Source organism: Balaenoptera borealis, assembly GCF_965194805.1.
Source record: "Balaenoptera borealis genome assembly, chromosome: 6".
Classification (NCBI taxonomy): domain Eukaryota; kingdom Metazoa; phylum Chordata; class Mammalia; order Artiodactyla; family Balaenopteridae; genus Balaenoptera; species Balaenoptera borealis.
The window spans coordinates 650,164-667,798 of record NC_138863.1 but is presented as its reverse complement, the minus strand read 5'-3'; the positions used below and the strand labels follow the sequence as shown (position 1 = coordinate 667,798).

At 48.2% G+C, this 17,635-nt stretch overlaps 2 protein-coding genes across 19 annotated transcripts in view; one reads left to right on the top strand and one right to left on the bottom strand.

The window, feature by feature from the left end:
* The window catches only part of SNED1 (sushi, nidogen and EGF like domains 1), an 89,161-nt gene extending 73,377 nt beyond the window's left edge, over nucleotides 1-15,784 (top strand). For 9 of the 18 annotated variants that reach the window (XM_082396933.1, XM_082396947.1, XM_082396945.1 and 6 more), the window contains 5 exons: nucleotides 3,269-3,385; nucleotides 4,065-4,155; nucleotides 11,485-11,565; nucleotides 12,463-12,500; nucleotides 14,281-15,665. In XM_082396933.1, the coding sequence (XP_082253059.1) occupies nucleotides 3,269-3,385; nucleotides 4,065-4,155; nucleotides 11,485-11,565; nucleotides 12,463-12,499 (326 nt within the window). In that variant the 3' untranslated portion in view covers nucleotide 12,500; nucleotides 14,281-15,665. Of the gene's footprint in view, nucleotides 1-854; nucleotides 3,246-3,268; nucleotides 3,386-4,064; nucleotides 4,156-11,484; nucleotides 11,566-12,462; nucleotides 12,501-14,280; nucleotides 15,666-15,697 lie in introns of those variants that run through there. The other 9 variants (XM_082396944.1, XM_082396939.1, XM_082396937.1 and 6 more) reach the window with 4 other exon arrangements.
* MTERF4 (mitochondrial transcription termination factor 4) overlaps nucleotides 1-17,635 on the bottom strand; it is a 49,540-nt gene that overhangs the window by 26,466 nt on the left and 5,439 nt on the right. The window lies entirely within an intron of this gene.

Sequence of the window (17,635 nt, the reverse complement as noted above, 5' to 3'; positions counted from 1 at the left end):
TGTTTCTGGTATCTCTTTTGTGTAGGAAAGTGGGGAAGGGAAATATGAATGTATATATCTATTTTCCTATATTTAAAGATAAATAAAACTAATAAAAATGATTAACTCTATAATGAAGCAAAGAACGAGAATGAAGTAAAGGGAATGGAGAGGGAGGATAGGTATCTCTAAATGTACCTTTATAGATGTGACTTTAGAAATAAGAAAATGCTTTTTTAAATGACACCAAAAAAAAAAGCAATGCCTAAAATTTGAAAACAAACTGAAACTTATTAACCATGCCGATGGCATAACCACCCAGGGAAAAAAAGCATCACTTCAAGTGATTTTTAAAACAGCATTCTAGGGACTTCCCTGGTGGTCCAGTGGGTAAGACTCCGTGCTCCCAATGCAGGGGGCCCAGGTTCAATCCCTGGTTGGGGAATTAGATTCCACATGCATGCCGCAGCTAAGAAGTCTGCATGCCGCAACTAAGAAGTCCACATGCAGCAACTAAAGATCCCACGTGCTGCAACTAAGACCTGGCGCAGCCAAAATAAATAAATAAAACAGCATTCTGACTATTAACATCTAGTGGGATATAATCTAAGGATTAAAAGAATTGCCAAGAAATTTTAAGCTGTACTCAGTGATCTTAATGTCATTTCTAAACTATTACATGTACATTGTGGGATAAAGAAAATAATTATGTTAATGCCACAAAGATTTTCAGCATAAAGTGATACAATATAAAAATCAAAGAAGTTAAGTAAAACCCCTGATTTTATTTTTATTTAATTCTGTTCATTTGAACTGGAAATACTGGAATGAACTCATAATTTGTTCATTTTTATTTTTTAAATCTGACTTCCTAGTTCTGTCTCCTGAAAAGACCTGGAGCACTGACACCACAGTAACAGTGAGCACCTTGATCAGCCAGACTGTGGACTCTAGACACCATTCTCCACTAAAGGGAACCGGCGGGGGAGTTCCCTGGTGGTCCAGTGGTTAAGACTCTATGCTCCCAATGCAGGGGGCCCGGGTTCGATCTCTGGTCAGGGAACTAGGTCCCACATGCCACAACTAAAAAAAGATCCTGCATGCCGCAACTAAAGATCCTGCACACAGCAATGAAGATTCCATGCGCTGCAACTAAGACCCAGAGCAGCCAAATAAATAAATAAATATTTTTAAAAATAAATAAATAAATATATAGACTGGGGTCTTCAGAGAAATGGCTGATTCCAAGGCTGAAGCAGAACATGGACAAAATAAGCCCAGGACATGGGAATTCCCTGGGAGTCCAGTGGTTAGAACTCTGCCCTTTCACTTCCAAGGGCCCAGGTTCAATCCCTGGCTGGGGAACTAAGATTCTGCAAACTGTGCAGTGCGGCCTAAAAAAAAAAAAAAAAAAAAGCCTAGGACATACTTGTAAAAAAGCAAGCAAGCTTTCAAAAGCAACTAGGATTGTGTCTAAAGGGCACAGGAGCCAACCTGAAGGGGCTCCCACTGGCCAAAGATGGGATAATTTGAGCATGAAGAAAGCTAATGACAGCAACAGACTGAAACCCATCAAATATATACAAGTCCACAAGGTCTTAACAATGGTCAAAAAGAAAGAACAACGTATTGGTCAACTTTAGAGCTTGCTGGGGGACCAACTCACTCTGCAAGTGTACAAATGAAAAGAATGGAGCATTTACCTGGCCTTGCCTGTATGGACTGTATTTTAGGGTGACCAAGGGGTGGGTGAAGGAGAGCAGGTCTTCAGAGGGTCTCCCCAGCTAGTGAAGGCAGAGGAGTGACAGATCACATTAGACCTGACCCTAGTGAGAGATCAGGGATCTATATGACTTCTCAAGCCATCAGGTGCAGAGCCTAAGAGAACTTTACTCTGGATTAATCAGGCTGCCAACACTGAACCAGTGATCGATCCTCACATCATGAAAACCAAATGTGGAGACATCATACGTCTCCTGGTGTAGCCGAAGGGCACCCAACCACCACCTGTGAAGCCAAAGCAAAGACCATGTGAACCTGAATCCTATTAAGCCCCTTTCTCTTACTACCAGTTAACAGGAAACATGGGGAGGGGGCGAGTTAATGCCGTCAGTCAGACCCAGAGGATGGAAATTCCACGGGACAAATGACCTCATTTCTTCAATAAACACAGAGGGGAAGAAGGTTAAATTTATAGATTAAAAGAGACTTGAGATACATCAAACTAAGGCAATGTGAATCTTTATGAATCTGAATTAGATGGGACCAACTGTAAGTGACATTTTTAAAGATGATCAGGGAAATTTGAACACAGACTGCAGTTTCTTGTGATATTAAGGAACTACTGTTAATTTTGTAATAATAGTATTGTGCTTATGTGAAAATTTCTTAAGTCTTTATGTATTAGATACTTGCTGACATATTTACAGGTGAAGTGGTTTCTGTTAACTGCTTTGAAATTCTCCAACTAGAGAAAGAAAGGCAGATGGAAAGCTGGAAATAGATTAAACAAGATTGGCAAAATGTTAATAAACCTCCCCCCATGAGGTGGTTGCCGAGGAGGGGGGAAGGGGGAAGGGCTGGATTAGGTGTGGAGGGGGTATTGGAAGTGGTGGCATATGCACGATTCTTATTCTTTTGTGTGTCTCAGTTTTTTAAGAGTTAAAGATGAAACCAGCTATCTTGCAAGCTTTAAAAAAAAAAAAAAGGACAGTGGACTCTAAGGGGGGAGGGACAGGTCTGCCCCTCCCAGGCAGCACCACTGACCAACCCGCCTCCAGCTCCCGCAGTGCGGAAGGCAGACAGCGGCCCAAGGGGCACAGACGCCAGCAGAGTCCTGCACAGAGGCTGCCTGGGGCTGGGGCTGGGGACACACAGGCGGCTCGGGGACAGGCGCTGGAGGATGAGGAGGGCTCTCTAGGGTTGGCCTCTGTGTTCCAAGTAGAAGAAGCCCTGTGCAGCGGGGCAAAGTCAGCAGAAGTGTGGGGCAGGGGGCACAGGCCAGGGCAGAGTGGGCAGTCTCTCCCAAAGGCGACCAGAGTGCAGCCATGACCTAAGCTGTGAGCCGAGGCTCCTCTGCCTTGTGACGACGGCTCGGCACCGAGAGCCCTCCCGCTCTCCCTCGAGGTAACGGGGTCAGGGCTGAGCACACTGAGGCCAGTCTTCTGCCTCTGCTCTCTGACCACCCCTAGGGCCCACTGGTGTTGGGGGCAGCAAGAGGCAGCAACCTGGGAACGCTGTCAGGCCTTCCCGTGGGGCCCCGAGACTAACCGCTCGTGGCCGTTCACAGGTGCCCCTGGGAACTGTTCAGAAAACCCCTGTCAGAACGGAGGCACCTGTGTGCCTGGTGAGGATGCCCGCAGCTGTGAGTGCAGCCCGGGGTTCAAAGGCAGACTCTGTGAGCTTGGTAAGTTTGGGGCCGCTCCCCTCGCCTGCTGGGGTCACTGGGGCTGGGGCCTGGCCTCGACACGCTTGTGACGGCAGGCTCCGATGGGACCACTGGCCCCAGGGGGGGTTTGCCGCAAGGACCTCCAGCCATGAGGTGCCGGGACAGGGGCCTGGCCACGGTGCCCCAGACCTCCAAGCGTCCAGGGAGGGAGGCTGGCAGGCAGTGAGCCGCCAGGCCTCCCACTGCCCCGAAGCGCCAGGGTGAAAGGTGCTGCCCAGATAACTGGGGGGTCTGGGACAGTCACAGGGACCCAGCGACAGCTGCTCCACAGGGAGGGGGGAGGAGGGGGCTCTTCTCGCCTGGGGACCAAACCAGGCGGTGGGAGGGAAAAGGGCCACGGGCCTGCCTCTGACTTCTGGGCTGAGGACGAGAGGCTCGTGGACAGAAGTTCCCACGCGAGCCACACAGCCCTGAGCCTGCCAGACCCAGAGCCTCCGACCAGCCCCGAGGGAAGCCAGCCTGCAGGCTCCCAGGACCCCACCCAGAGCAGCACCCGCAGTCGCTCAGCAGCCCCGGGGGACGGGGACGACCAGCCCGGGAAGTGGCTGGGCAGAACCCCGGACCTACAGTGGCTGCAGGAAGAGGGCAACTGTGGCCTCGAGCTCCTTGTAAGCGACGGCCCTTTCCTCTGTGCCAGCAGCCTGCAGAAAGGTGCCCCAGCCCTGCACACGGCTGTTCTCGGAGACAAAGTCCTTTCCGGTCTGGGAAGGAGGCGTCTGTCACCACGTGTAAGTCCCTCCCCTCCGCCTTCACCACGGCTGTAGCGCGTTCCTGACCCTCAGATGCTTCCGCCCTGTCCGCACAGGCCCCTGAGGTCTAGTAGTCACAGCACGGAAGGGGCTTGCTTTGACCACCCACCCCCTCCATGCGACAAGTTAGGAAACTGAGGCAAAAGGGCTGAAAAACTTGCCTAAGGCTGTGCAGCTGGGAGCAGAGCCACATGAGGCCTAGAAGCGGGATCCCCTGCTCCTGCCCTCGGGCCTTCCTTCCCCTAGAAGCGGGATCCCCTGCTCCTGCCCTCGGGCCTTCCTTCCCCTAGAAGCGGGATCCCCTGCTCCTGCCCTCGGGCCTTCCTTCCCCTAGAAGCGGGATCCCCTGCTGCTGCCCTCGGGCCTTCCTTCCCCGCGCCCTGGAGCGGCATCAGCCTCCCTCCCCGGGATGGCAGGGCACGCGGAGAGGACGTGCCCCTCCTCTTCTCAGCACAGGAGACCTCGAGTCTTGGTTCTGCCGTGAGTTCCCGACACAGCCCTGGGCAAGGCCCTCATGCCTCAGTTTCCCCGTCTGTAAGACGGGCTGAGGAGGGAGTCTGCCGAGCCCACCTCTTAGCACCTTTCTTGCTAACACTCTTGACTCCATGGGTCATACTTACAACCTACTTCGTCCACAAATACGGACGAGCACCTCCCGTGTGCCAGGCGTGGTTCGGAACACTCGGCACACATCAGCGAGCCGAACGGGCCAAAGTCTTGCCCTGGGAGTCCTGACGTTCTAGCTGAGGGAGTCACAGTACACAAGAAGCACGAGTTTGTCCTGCAGTGTTTTAAATGGTGGCAAGCGCTAAAGGAGGATGGAAGAAAGGAATACGCAGGGCTAGGAGAGCCAGGGCCGGGGCGCAGGAGGGGGTGGCAGCAGCATTCGGCAGGGTGTCAGGGGAAGCCTCATGGAGAAGATGACATGACCAGACATGGGCGGGCGGAGATATCTGAGGGAAGAATGGCCCAGTCAGAGTGTATCTGTTGCCAAGGCCCTGAAATCAGGAGCCTGCCCGCCCGTCTAAGGAGCAGGAAGGCCAGCAGGGCTGGAGCCGAGCGAGCGAGGGGGCGTGGAGGGTGGGCCTTGGAAACCCATGGAAGGACCTGCATGTGTCCTCTGGGAAGTGGGGGGCTACTGAAGGACACTGAGCTGAAGTGACACCTGACATGTTTAAAGATCACTGGGATGGGATGTAGGAAGGCAAGACAGAAGGCTTGACTTGAGCCTGGACATGAAGCCAGCGTGACACGCAGCAGGGACACACCAGAGGCACTGAGCTGCACTGGGACTTGGGAACCCAGGTTTACAGGCCCCTGAATTTGGACTTTGTGGAATGGCACTCCAGAGCCCCTGCACCTGCATCTTCCAACTGTGTTAGTTACATCAGCGCCTGGGGCGACCACCAAGTACCTGACTGGGAGAGCCCTGCACGTGCCCATAGGGTTCCACCCAGTGCTTTCAACCTGTTGCATCTGAAAGGGACTTCCTTGTATTTAGCATTTGCGAGGGTCTTGCCATACATCCAGTCTGACATCTCTGGTTTTTATTGGGGTGTTTAGACCTTTTACATGTTAATAAAATGACTGATGTGATTGGGTTTAAATCTAACATATTGTTTTCTATCTGTCCCATCTTATCTTTGTTACTTTCTCTTTTCCTGCCTACTTTTGGATTATTTTTTAGGATTCTGTTTTACCTGTACTGTTGGCTCACTGATATACTTCTTTGGTTTATTTTCTTTAGTGGCTGCTCTGGGATTTAAAATATGCATCTTCAACTGATCACAATATACCTTGAATTACAACACAACTTCAGTATCATGGAAGACATGCAACAGCAAGCTTCTACTTCCCCTTTCTATCACTGCCAGACGTTTTACTTCCACATATGCTATGAACGACACCGTGTGTTACTTTTGCTCTCAACAAACAATTATCTTTTTTAAAAATGTTGAGAGTATAAAGACTTTTGTAGGGACTTACACGTCTACCGTTTCCAGCACTCTTCATGCCTTCGTGCAGATCTAAGATTCCCTCTGGTACCATTTACCTTGGCCTAAAGAGCTCACTGTAACATTTCTTATAGGGCAGGTCTGCTGGTGATGAATTCCCTTTGCTTCTGTTTGTCTGAAAAGGCTTTTATTTCACCTTCATTTTCAAAAGACACATTTGCTGAACACAGAAGTTTTGGTTGATAATTGTGGTTTCTTCAAATTTCAGCACTTCAAAGAGGTCATTCCTTTGTCTTCTGGCTTGCAGTTTCAGATGGGAAAACTTCAGTCACTCTTATTCTTGTTCCCCTATATGTAACGTGGTCCCCATCACCTGTGGCTTGCTTTTACGTTTTCCCTTTATTACTGTTTTTTGGGAAATTTAATTATGATGTGCTTTGGTAGGTTATGTACATGTGTTTTTACTCTCTGGAGTTTGTTAAGCTTCACCTCTGTGGTTTCAGCTTTCATCAAATTTGGAAAATTTTAGCCATTACTTCTTCAAACACTTTTTCTATGCATCCATTTCTCTCCTTCTTCTGGGACTCCAATTAAGCACGTATTAGACTGATATTGTCCCACAGGTCACTGAGGCTCTTTTCCTTTTTTTCACTCTTTTTTCTTTACTTTGTTTTGGATAGATTGTATTGCTATGCCTTCAATTTCACTGATCTTTTCTTCTGCAGTGTCTAACCTACCATTAATCCCATTCAGCAAAATTTTCATTTCAGATATTGTGGTTTTTTGTTTTGTTTTGTTTTGGCTGTGTTGGGTCTTCGTTGTTGTGCACAGGCTTTCTCTGGTTGCGGCGAGCGGGGCTGCTCTTTGTTGCGGTGCATGGGCTTCTCACTGCGGTGGCTTCTCATCGCAGAGCATGGGCTCTAGGCGTGCGGGCTTCAGTAGTTGTGGCACATGGGCTCAGTAGTTGTGGCTCATGGGCTCTAGAGTGCAGGCTCAGTAGTTGTGGTATATGGGCTTAGCTGCTCCACAGCATGTGGGATCTTCCCAGACCAGGGATTGAACCTGTGTCCCCTGCATTGGCAGGCGGATTCTTAACCACTGCGCCACCAGGGAAGTCCCAGATATTGTGTTTTATCATCTCCAGAAGTTCCATTTAGTTCTTTCTTTGAGCCTCCACTTCTCTCATTATGTTTATATTTTCCTTTACATCACTGAACGTGTACAGCAAATTTATAACAGATGTCTGCTATTTCAGTTATTGCTCTCATTTCTGGGTGTTTTTCTATTCAATTTTTTTTCCTGTTTATGGGTCACATTTTCTTGACTCTTTGTATGACTGATACTCTTGTAATTTTTTTGTTGGGATGTTAGACATTATAAACTTTATGGTACAGACTGTTGGAATTTTTTTTTTTTTGGCATTCTTTTCAAGAATGTTTGTTTTTGTTTTATTTTTGTTTTTAATTTTTTTATTGAAGTAAAGTTGCTTTACAATATTGCATTAGTTTCACGTGTACAGCATAGTGATTCAGTTTTTTGGGTTTTTTGGTTTGGTTTTTTGTTTGTTTTGCAGATTATATTCCACTACAGGTTATTACAAGATATTGGGTATAATTTCCTGTGCTATACAGTAAATCCCTGTTGCTTATCTATTTTATGTATAGTAGTTTGTATCTGTTAATCCCATACTCCCAATTTATCCCTCCCCCTGCCACCTCTCCCCTTTGGTAACCATAAGTTTTCTATGTCTGTGAGTCTGTTTCTGTTTGGTATATAGATGCATTTGTATTATTTTTTAGATTCCACATATAAATGATATCATATAGCATTTGTCTTTCACACTTCACTAAGCATAATATTCCCTAGGTCCATCCATGTTGCTGCAAATGGGAATATTTCATTCTTTTTTATGGCTGAGTAATATTCTGTTGTATATATGTACCACAACCTCTTAAGCCAATCGTCTGTCAATGGGCACTTGGGTTGTTTCCAAGTCTTGGCTATTATAAATAGTGCTGCTATGAACATTGGGGTTCATGTATCTTTTTGAATTAGTGTTTTCCTTTTTTCTGGATATATACCCAGGAGTGCGATTGCTAGATCACATGGTAACTCTATTTTTAGTATTTTAAGGAACCTCCATACTGTTCTCCAAAGTGGCTGCACCAATTTACATTCCCACCAACAGTGTATGAAGGTTCCCTTTTTTCCAAACCCTCTCCAGCGTTTACTATTTGTAGACTTTTTGATGATAGTAATTCTGATTGGTGTGAGGTGATACCTCATTGTGGTTCTGATTTGCATTTCTCTAATAATTAGCGATGTTGAGCATGTTTTCATGTGCCTGTTAGCCATCCGTATGTCCTCTTTGGGAAAATGTTTATTTATGTCTTCTGCCCAGTTTTAGATTGGGTTGTTTGTCTTTTTGTTGTTGAGTTGTATGAGCTGTTTGTATGTTTTGGAAATTAAGCCCTTGTTAGTCACATTGTTTGCAAATATTTTCTCCCATTCCGTAGGTTGTCTTTTTGTTTTGTTGATAGTTTCCTTTGCCGTGCAAAAGCTTTTAAGTTTGACTACGTCCCATTTGTTTATTTTTGCTTTTATTTCTTTTGCCTTGGGAGACTGATTTAAGAAAATACTGCTACAATTTATGTGAAAGATCGTTTTGCCTATGTCCTCTTCTAGGGGTTTTATGGTGTCACATCTTACGTTTAGGTCTTTAGACCTTTCTGAGTTTTTGTATGTGGTGTGTGGGAATGTTCTAATTTCACTGATTTACATGTAACTGTCCAGCTTTCCCAACACCACTTGTTAAAGAGACTGTCTTTTCGCCATAGTATATTCTTGCCTCCTTTTCAAAGACTAATTGACCATAGGTGTATGGGTTTATTTCTGGGCTCTCTATTCTGTTCCGTTGATCTGTATGTCTGTTTTTGTGCCAATACTACACTGTTTCGATTACCGTAGTTTGGTAGTACAGTCTGAAGTCTGGAAGGGTTATACCTCCAGCTTTGTTCATTTTTCTCAGGATTGCTTGGCAATTTGTGGTCTTTTGTGGTTCCATATAAACTTCAGGACTATTTGTTCTAGGTCTGTGACAAATGTCATAGCTGTGTTGATAAGGATTGCATTAAATCTGTAGATTGCTTTGGATAGTACAGCCATTTTAATAATATTAATTCTTCCAATCCAAGAGCACGGGATATCTTTCCATGTCTTTGAATCATCTTCGGTTCCCTTAATCAATGTTTTAGTTTTCAGCATATAGGTATTTCACCTCCTTGGTTAACTTTACTCCTAGGGCTTTTTTAAAATGTAATTTTAAGCAGGATTTTTTTTTTTTTTTTACTTTCTCTTTCTGATATTTCATTATTAGTGTAAAGAAGTGCAACAGATTTCTGTATATTAATCTTGCATCCTGCTACCTTGCTGAACTTAGTTACTAGTTCTAACAGTTTTTGTGTGGCAACCTCAGTGTTCTCTATATAGAGTATCTGCCATCTGCAAATAGTGACAGTTTTACCTCTTCCCTTCCAATTTAAGTACCTTTTACTTCTTTTTCTTGTCTGATTGCTGTGCCTAGGATTTCCAGTACTACGTTGAATAGAAGTGGTGAGAGTGGGCATCCTTGCCCTGTTCCTTTGTTTTACTTCTGGTTTTTTGCTTTTTGCAAGGCAGTTTAGATGGATCCTTTTGAGGCCTGTTTTAGGGTGGCTTTAGCATAGCCTCTATTCTGGGGTTAATTCTGCCCCACTTTTAAGGCAAGGCCTTTCTCCTTTCTGGGGTTTCTATTTCTCTGGAACAGCCTACTATTAATCGAGATCTCTCCACTCTGGCTCCGGGAACTGTGCAGCTCCTCAGTAGTTCCTCGTTGCCCATCTTTACTCGCGCTATGCACACACAGCTTACTTTTCAAGGGGACCGCCCCCTCCAGACTTCTGGAGCTCTTCCTCTGCATAGCTCCCTCCTCTCCGTACTGACCCACAAATTTCAGCTTCCTCTGCCTCCCCAACTCCAATCTGTTTTGCCCACTCAGTGTAACCACTGCTTGGATTCTCCCTAACCCACAACACAGTCCAAAAAGTGCCTCCAGGCTGAATTCCAGGACCATCACAGAGCTCATCTTGTTCCCCTTCTCTCTGGGTCACCGTCTTGCACTGTCTTTTTTCTAACATCTGAAAAGACTTACTTCCTGGATCTTGTCCAGTTCTCCAGTTGTTCACATGTGGAAGTTAATTCCAGATCCTCTTACTGCCTGATGGTTGGCAATGGAAGTCTTAGCTAAGGCTTTAGACCCTAAGGACTCTCCTCGACTGAGCTCATGAGTTGGAGTTTTACCCACTGAACTCCCTGGATCTCTTTCAAACAGCTCCGACGTTTAAAAAGCTTTACCAAGAGTCAAACACTTTCTCATTCATCATTCTCTACAAACATGTGACAGAGGCAGTATAAGCAATTCCCATTTCATACGAAGTGGAGGGTTCAGTCCCAGAGACGTGCTCAGAGAACACTAGTTGATAAGTGGGGGGCAGGGCTAGGTGGCAGGTCTCCTGCTCCACACCGCCCGCATCTAATGCCTGCATCTCCAAGGCTTCTCGAACTTCTCCATCAACTGCCCGTAAGAGTGCAGTCACATTGTCTCAAGGCTTTGGAGCCAAGTAGCCTGCCTCAAGCAAGACATGTCTTTGAAATAGCACATTTTTAAAAAAATATTTATTTATTTATTTATTTATTTATTTATTGGCTGCGTTGGGTCTTAGTTGGGGCACTCGGGGTCTTTCGTTGCGGCGTGCAGGCTCTTCACTGCAGTGCATAGGCTTTCTTCTAGTTGTGGTGCATGGGCTCATTCATTACTGGCGGCACGTGGGCTCGCCAGTCGTGGCGCGCGGGCTCCAGAGCGCATGGGCTCAGTAGTTGCAGCACGTGGGCTCAGTAGTTGCAGCGCGCCGGCTTAGTCGCCCTGCGGCATGCGGGATCTTAGTTCCCCGACCAGGGATCAAACCGGCGTCCCCTGCGTTGCAAGACAGATTCTTAACCACTGAACCACCAGGGGAGTCCCAGCACACTTTATCTCTTACTATATATCACTTTGTCAACACTCATCATAATGTACACTTAAAATGAGTGTATCTTATTTTATGTAAATTATACCTTGATAAAGTTATTTTTTTTAATTACATGATTTTTATGTTGGACATTTTAATACATCCACAGGAGGTAAAGTTTTATTAGGAAAATAACAGCCCTTCCTCAGACACCTGTACAGTCACCTGGAGGTTCGTGTAGCCTAGGTGAAGGGGCTGGGCAACATTCTGCTCAGTTTCTGGCTTCACAGAGCCTTCTTGTGATGCAGGTATAAAAGAGTCTACAAAGTGCATCCAGACACCTGTTTCAAAGAGAGCTGCGAGAGCACGCGCGCCAGGACCCCAGACAGGTGCGTCCCAGGGAGGAGTCCCGTGCTGTGCCCTGCGGGTGGCCACAGGGTCACAGGGCCAGGGTGGCCCTGGTGACTGGGGCTGTGGGATGCCACAGGCCCATGGCTGAGCCAGGTTGCCAAGATGTGCAGCCCAGCTATTTTAAGGAACTGTGTGCCCATATGTGTACGTGTGAGCACACACAGATGGGTATAGCTGGGCCTGGTGGGTGCTGGTAGGGGTCACAGAGTGGGTGCTGGGGAGGTTACATGGTGGGTGCTGGGGAGGTCACAGGGCAGGTGCTGGAGGGAGGTTGAGTGGTGGTGCTGGGGGGTCACTCTGGTTATGCACGTTCACACAGCATCTGGCACTAGTATTGGGAAGTGTTACTGACGGGTCCAATTATATAAATACAGTAAATCTCTATTTACTTTTTATTCACTCTCACCCAGGTTCTTTCCCCAAAGGGTTCAAGGTAGTCACAGAATTATTATATAATGCACTGCCTGAGTACAGACAACAGAGTCCAAACCTCAGTCACATTCTCCATAGACCAGTCACCACACGCACTGGGTCTTGCGTTTCTGAGTCCAGGAAAAACCCACGCTGCTGCCTTACCCGAGCGCATCACCTGTCTCCCATCGCCCATCCTCCACACCCCCTTTCACTCTCCATGACTCACACCCAGCCAGGCAGCCTTCCTCATCACTCCACGACTCCCACCCCAAGCCAGGTGGGCACACACAGACTCAAACGCTCATCTCTGTGTCAGCGTCTCACTACCACGCTCCCCAAACTGGAACACATGTGACCTACAGACAAGACAGGACCACAGCAGGCAGCCTGGGCCGAGGAAGCTGCAGAGTTACAGGGACACAGTTTCTTTTTAATAAACCACATTTCTCTAATTATTTCAGGAAACAAAGTAACAGTCCTACACTGAAGAAATCTTAAGGTACGTTCCCACAGCCAGCAGAGCTGCTGGGAAGTCTGAGGGACATCCCCCCAGCACTCGGCCCTCGGGAGGGCTGCTGTCTCCTTGTGGAGCTCTGAGAAGAAAGCTCAGTGTGTGCTCTGTGTCATAAGCTCAGACCAGAAGGTTTCAGAACTGCCTAAGGGGGTTAAAATGGGTGAGAAAAATAATACTTAAGGAAGGCCTCCCAATAGACATAAACTTGGTCTGATACATCGAATCCCACTCTATCTCAATGGGCAGAGAAACCCCTTCCCCGGTCATCAGCAATGGCAATGGAGGGGGCGGGTGAGCTCTTAGAGAGGCCGAAGACCACCTGCACCCAGAGGGAGGTGGGACTGACGGGCTGCTGGGAGGGCAGGTGAGGGGGGACAGTGGGAGGGGCCTGTGATGCCAGAAGGCAGAGGAATTCTAGGAGTGCTTTCCAGACCCTGTAAATGGAAGTCCATTGAGAAAGGGTGTGCGGCCTTGATCACATAACTTTGGGTAAGTCCTGAGACTCTCTCACTGGGAGAGTGCCAATGAACACAGGCATCCTAAGCATTCAGAAACCCTGACATGAGAAAAACTTTCTAACGCTATTCTTGTTTAATCCAGCATTTCCCAACCTCTGGTGGCAAGTGAGCCCCATGTGACTCCCACCCCCTCACACGCACACTCTGTGGAAACCTTCACGATAATTTGGAAGATCCTAGGCTAAGCCACAGAGACCCATCCACAGCCTGACACAATTTCTTATCAACGTGACGCACTGGGAATGAAAGAGGTATTCTGGCTGACCCAGGAGAGCTCACCACTCGAGCTCCATAAAGGAGACCAGAAGCCCATCTTCCTGGCGGTGCAGGAGGGGAGTGAGACTCCTGGGTACCAAGCAGCTTCACAAACAGGCTACATTTTTTTATATGGCTGAGGAGATGAAGAAGAAATGTTACTCAGAGACCTTTATAAACAACCAGAAGCAAAAGAGCTTCGCAGATATAGGCTGACACTAAAGCAGAATGTTCACCAACCAAGCAGGGAAAGCAGAGGCTGGGACCCACAGGTTGGGCAGCGGCACGTGAGCGAGAACGTGTGACCTCAGGCAGGCGTTCAGTTCCCATCAAAAGTCTCTGCGTTCAGGTCCCACCTACTCAAAGGCATCACTCCCCCCCAACCCCCATGTACCCAAAACATGCACTCCAAGGCCTGCAAGCAATTCACCACCCACAGATATAACTGGGGTGTGAAACATTTATATTGCAATAAGTCATCTGAAAGATAATATATATTTTTTTAACCTCATTCAATGAATCAACTTCTATAAAAACAAATCAGAAACCCTCAATTGTTAAATTATCAAATACTGGCTTTTAGGATACCCATTCTTAAGACAATGGAGAAAACACAAATAAGCAGGAAACATTCACACAACACACACATCCAAGAACAAAGTGCAAGAATTCATTCAGTCGAGAGAGACCAGGGACAGCCCATGCCTTCAGAGAAAAGATCCAAGGCGTCACCAAATGAAGGGGGTTGCAGCCTGCAGATTTCAAATTTAAGCTGCAATGCTACCCACATGTCCCCAACACTGGGGGGTATAGTCAGTCCTCCACGAGCCTGCCCCCCAGCACCCACTGCCATGTCACAGGGAACAAATTCACAGTTCTGATGTGGCAAGCTCTTCAGGTCCTCCGGGGCAGCAACCTGGGAGCCGCCACCGTAAAGAGGAACGGGTACCACTATCCTCCTCCTCACGCCCCGGTCTGTTTTCTCTTCTAAGGATCAGGATGCTCTTGTTACGCTCCATCCACCTCACGAGTTTCTAAAGCCCAGGAAGACGAGGTCTAAAATTGGATTGAAACAAGGTCCTGGCTGGAGTCGGTGCCCTGAGCGGCTTCTCTCCTCTGGCCTCTGGAAGACAGACGGCCAGGCCAGGCAAGCACCAGCCACCTCCTTGCCCAGCCACAACCAGGGAGACCTCCGGGACAGAACCCACATCTGACATACCCCAGGCTGCGGTCTCCTAGGGGGCGGCCTGCACCACGGTGAATGCGCACCCACGGCGCACACGTTAGCCCTGGATGGCAAGGCTGTCCGCCAGGAATGCTTCTGCAACCTTCAGAAACCAGTTCTCAGATTCCGAGGTCAGAGAAAGAATTCTCCCTTTGAGAGCTAGCAACAAAATTGAGGAGGAACTGCTATCAACAGCTTCCAAAGCAGAGACGGTGGGGCTGGGAGGAAGGGGCAGCGATGAGGCCACACTGGAAGTGCTTCGCCCGGCTCTCCTCCGCCAGCAGATTATTTATGCTGATCGTTCGCAGGCTAGTGCTCCATCATATGGACCAGCTGACTTTGAGGGAGAAAACGGTAACACTAAGACGGAGTTTAGACACTTTTTACCTGCAACCTTTTCTGTAAAGGTCAGACAGTACTTTTGGCTTTGAGGACCCTATGGTCTCTGTGGCAGTGACTCAGCTCTGCAGCTGTAGCACAAATGCAGCCAACAGACGTGTGACTCACCAGGCGTGGCTGGGTTCCAATAAAACTTTATTTACAAAAACAGGCAGGGCCGAGTTGGCCCATGCGCCACGCTGGGTTAACCCCTGGTCTTTGAGGTCATAGGCTTTGGCCTATCCCCTGGATGACAAGTCCCACCAAGGCACCAAAGACCTCAAGGGTTTCACGGAAACCTCAAGGGTTTCAAATCCCACTTGGAAAGCCAAGGCAGCACCTCTACCAAGTACAGCGAGGGCTCGTCCCACAAGCCTAAATGCGATGCTGGTGAAGGTTTCTCTTAGTCCAGGACTCAAGTAACGCCGTGTGGGGCTATCAGGTAGTAAGCACCGTGTTCCACACGCTCCTCCTTCACACACAGATCGCCGCGTCATCCTGCCACCCCTGCTCTCTAGCACGCTTCTAAGCAGTGCTCGCTTCTCCCTGCAAATGAGGTGAAAACCAGACAAGCCAACCCCACGTCCGGTGTGCTGAACATCTGAGCAGCTGAGCCAGACGGAACTCAAGCCGCCGTGCGTCTCCCACCGACTCTGCCCCCAGTCAGCATCACAGCCACAGAAAGGGGCTCTTCCTTTTGTCTTCCATAAAAAAAATTTTTTTTACAGAGTTATATTTTAGGCTTTTTATTTTTATTAAAGTTTTGTGTGCATATGTCTGTGTATTATGCATTCTGTCATTTTCAGCAAGGAGGAAGAGTCATTTCGAGAAGTCTCTACGGTGCTCCAGAAGGTCCCCAGTCTCCAAGGCCCACCTGGAGAAGACGGCTGAGTGCAGTGCAGGGGCTCTGACACTGGGAGAGTCGAGAGAACCACATACATAAACACGTCCTGCTGACTCTGCTGTGGCACTGGGACCTGTCACTGTGCAACTGTGTAAGCTACGGCGTCACGAGCAAACAGCAAGATCAAGTGATATCACTGGAAAGAAGACGAACCCCTCTACCGCCACGTCAATGACCTCAAGCCCCTCAGCCACGAGGCAAGTGTAACGCGTTCCAGTCTTCAGCTTAGAAGCCCTTGTTTCTACAAGGAACAGTCTGCTGCCTCCTGAGCTTGGTGCTGCGTTTTCTTATGATTAACCCATTTTGATGTTTTATAAGTTAAACATCTAGTAAAAGACTTCCTGATGCTAAAGGAATTATAATTCATCCTTGAAACATTACAAATGAGCCACTGCTTTTTTCCACACGGCTCCTTCTTAAAACTCTAACGTCTTCCTTGGAGATACTCAAGGTCCACCCCAAAAAATTAGCAGAAGTGGAATCAAAAAATTGTCAGGGGCATACACATTTCTGTGTCGAAATGAAAGGAGCAATCCCGAGTTGCCGAGTCAGCCTTGTGCTAATCAAAGCTTGGATCAACTAACCACGTCACCGAGCTTAGATCTAAGATCCTGTTAGTCCCGCCTGGGGAGCACAAGAGCAGCAGCCTAGGTGCCCGGGACGGTGCCGCCACCCGGAGGCCACAGAACACACGAGGAAATGGAAAGTGCAGTCTCTGTACTTCCAAGTAATTCTGCCCACGGCCAAGAAAGACAGTGAAGACAAAACCTCCCTCTTCCGCTGCACGAGGACCGACACGGTGCAAATGAGGAACGCTCCGTGGCACCCTGCGGCTCACCCACCAGCCACCCCAACAGGCAAGGGCTCCACCCGGTGTCAGCCCACCTCCAGCACCTTCCCTGGGCTGGAACTCCTGCCACTGCCCAACGACTGCCACCGATGTCGGACTCACGTGTGGAGGGACTCAATGAGCTACTGTTCTTTTGCAAAAAAATGTCTTTCTCTTTGCAGTCATGCTCGAATATGAGCCTGGAGAAAGCAAAAGCATCTACACCTCAGTAAATGCAGCTCCAATCTACCCACAGTAAAACACAGCTCAAATCTACCAACAGCATCCCAGTACAGAGGAGAAAGGAACTCTCTTAAAAAATCAGCTATGTACTTTACTTCTAAATAAAAGAGAAACAAATGTGAGCCCATTTAAAATCTTAAGTCCTCACGAATCAGCACAGTTGCATTTCGCTAAATGAGGCCTTAGAGCCACGTCCGAGCCTTGGCACTGCTGATCTTCGGGCTGGCTCACCCTGTCGTGGGCCTGTGCTGTGACTGCAGGATGTTTAGCAGCCGCCCGGGCCTCGACCCAATAGACCCCACTAGACCCCAACTGCACACCCTCCTGGTCCTAACAACCCGATGGGAAATGTCCCCAGATGTTGCTAGGTGTTCCCTGGTGTCAAGATCACCCCCAGGTGAGAACCGCTGACAGGACTTACGTGGTCTCTGCGAGAAAAACGAGGCCAAGCACCGGGAGTCTCACGTGTAGCTGTTAAAATGCTGTGAAGACCTGAGTTTTGGGCACATCACCAAAAATGTCTTCTGCAGCATCAATCCTGTGCCAGCTCCCCCCAAGAAAGGAATCTCCAGGACCTTCCAGGAATCACCCATCTCCCCACCCCTCACAGAGCTCACGCCATCAGGGCTGTACCTCTACCTCAGAGATGACCCCTGGCTTACACCCAAGTCCACTCCCCAACCCCAACTCTTCAGGTCGCTCCTCAGACCCACTGGCCTCCCCAAGGGGCCTTCCACCACCTCTGGTGTCACGGAGAGCTCCCTGAAA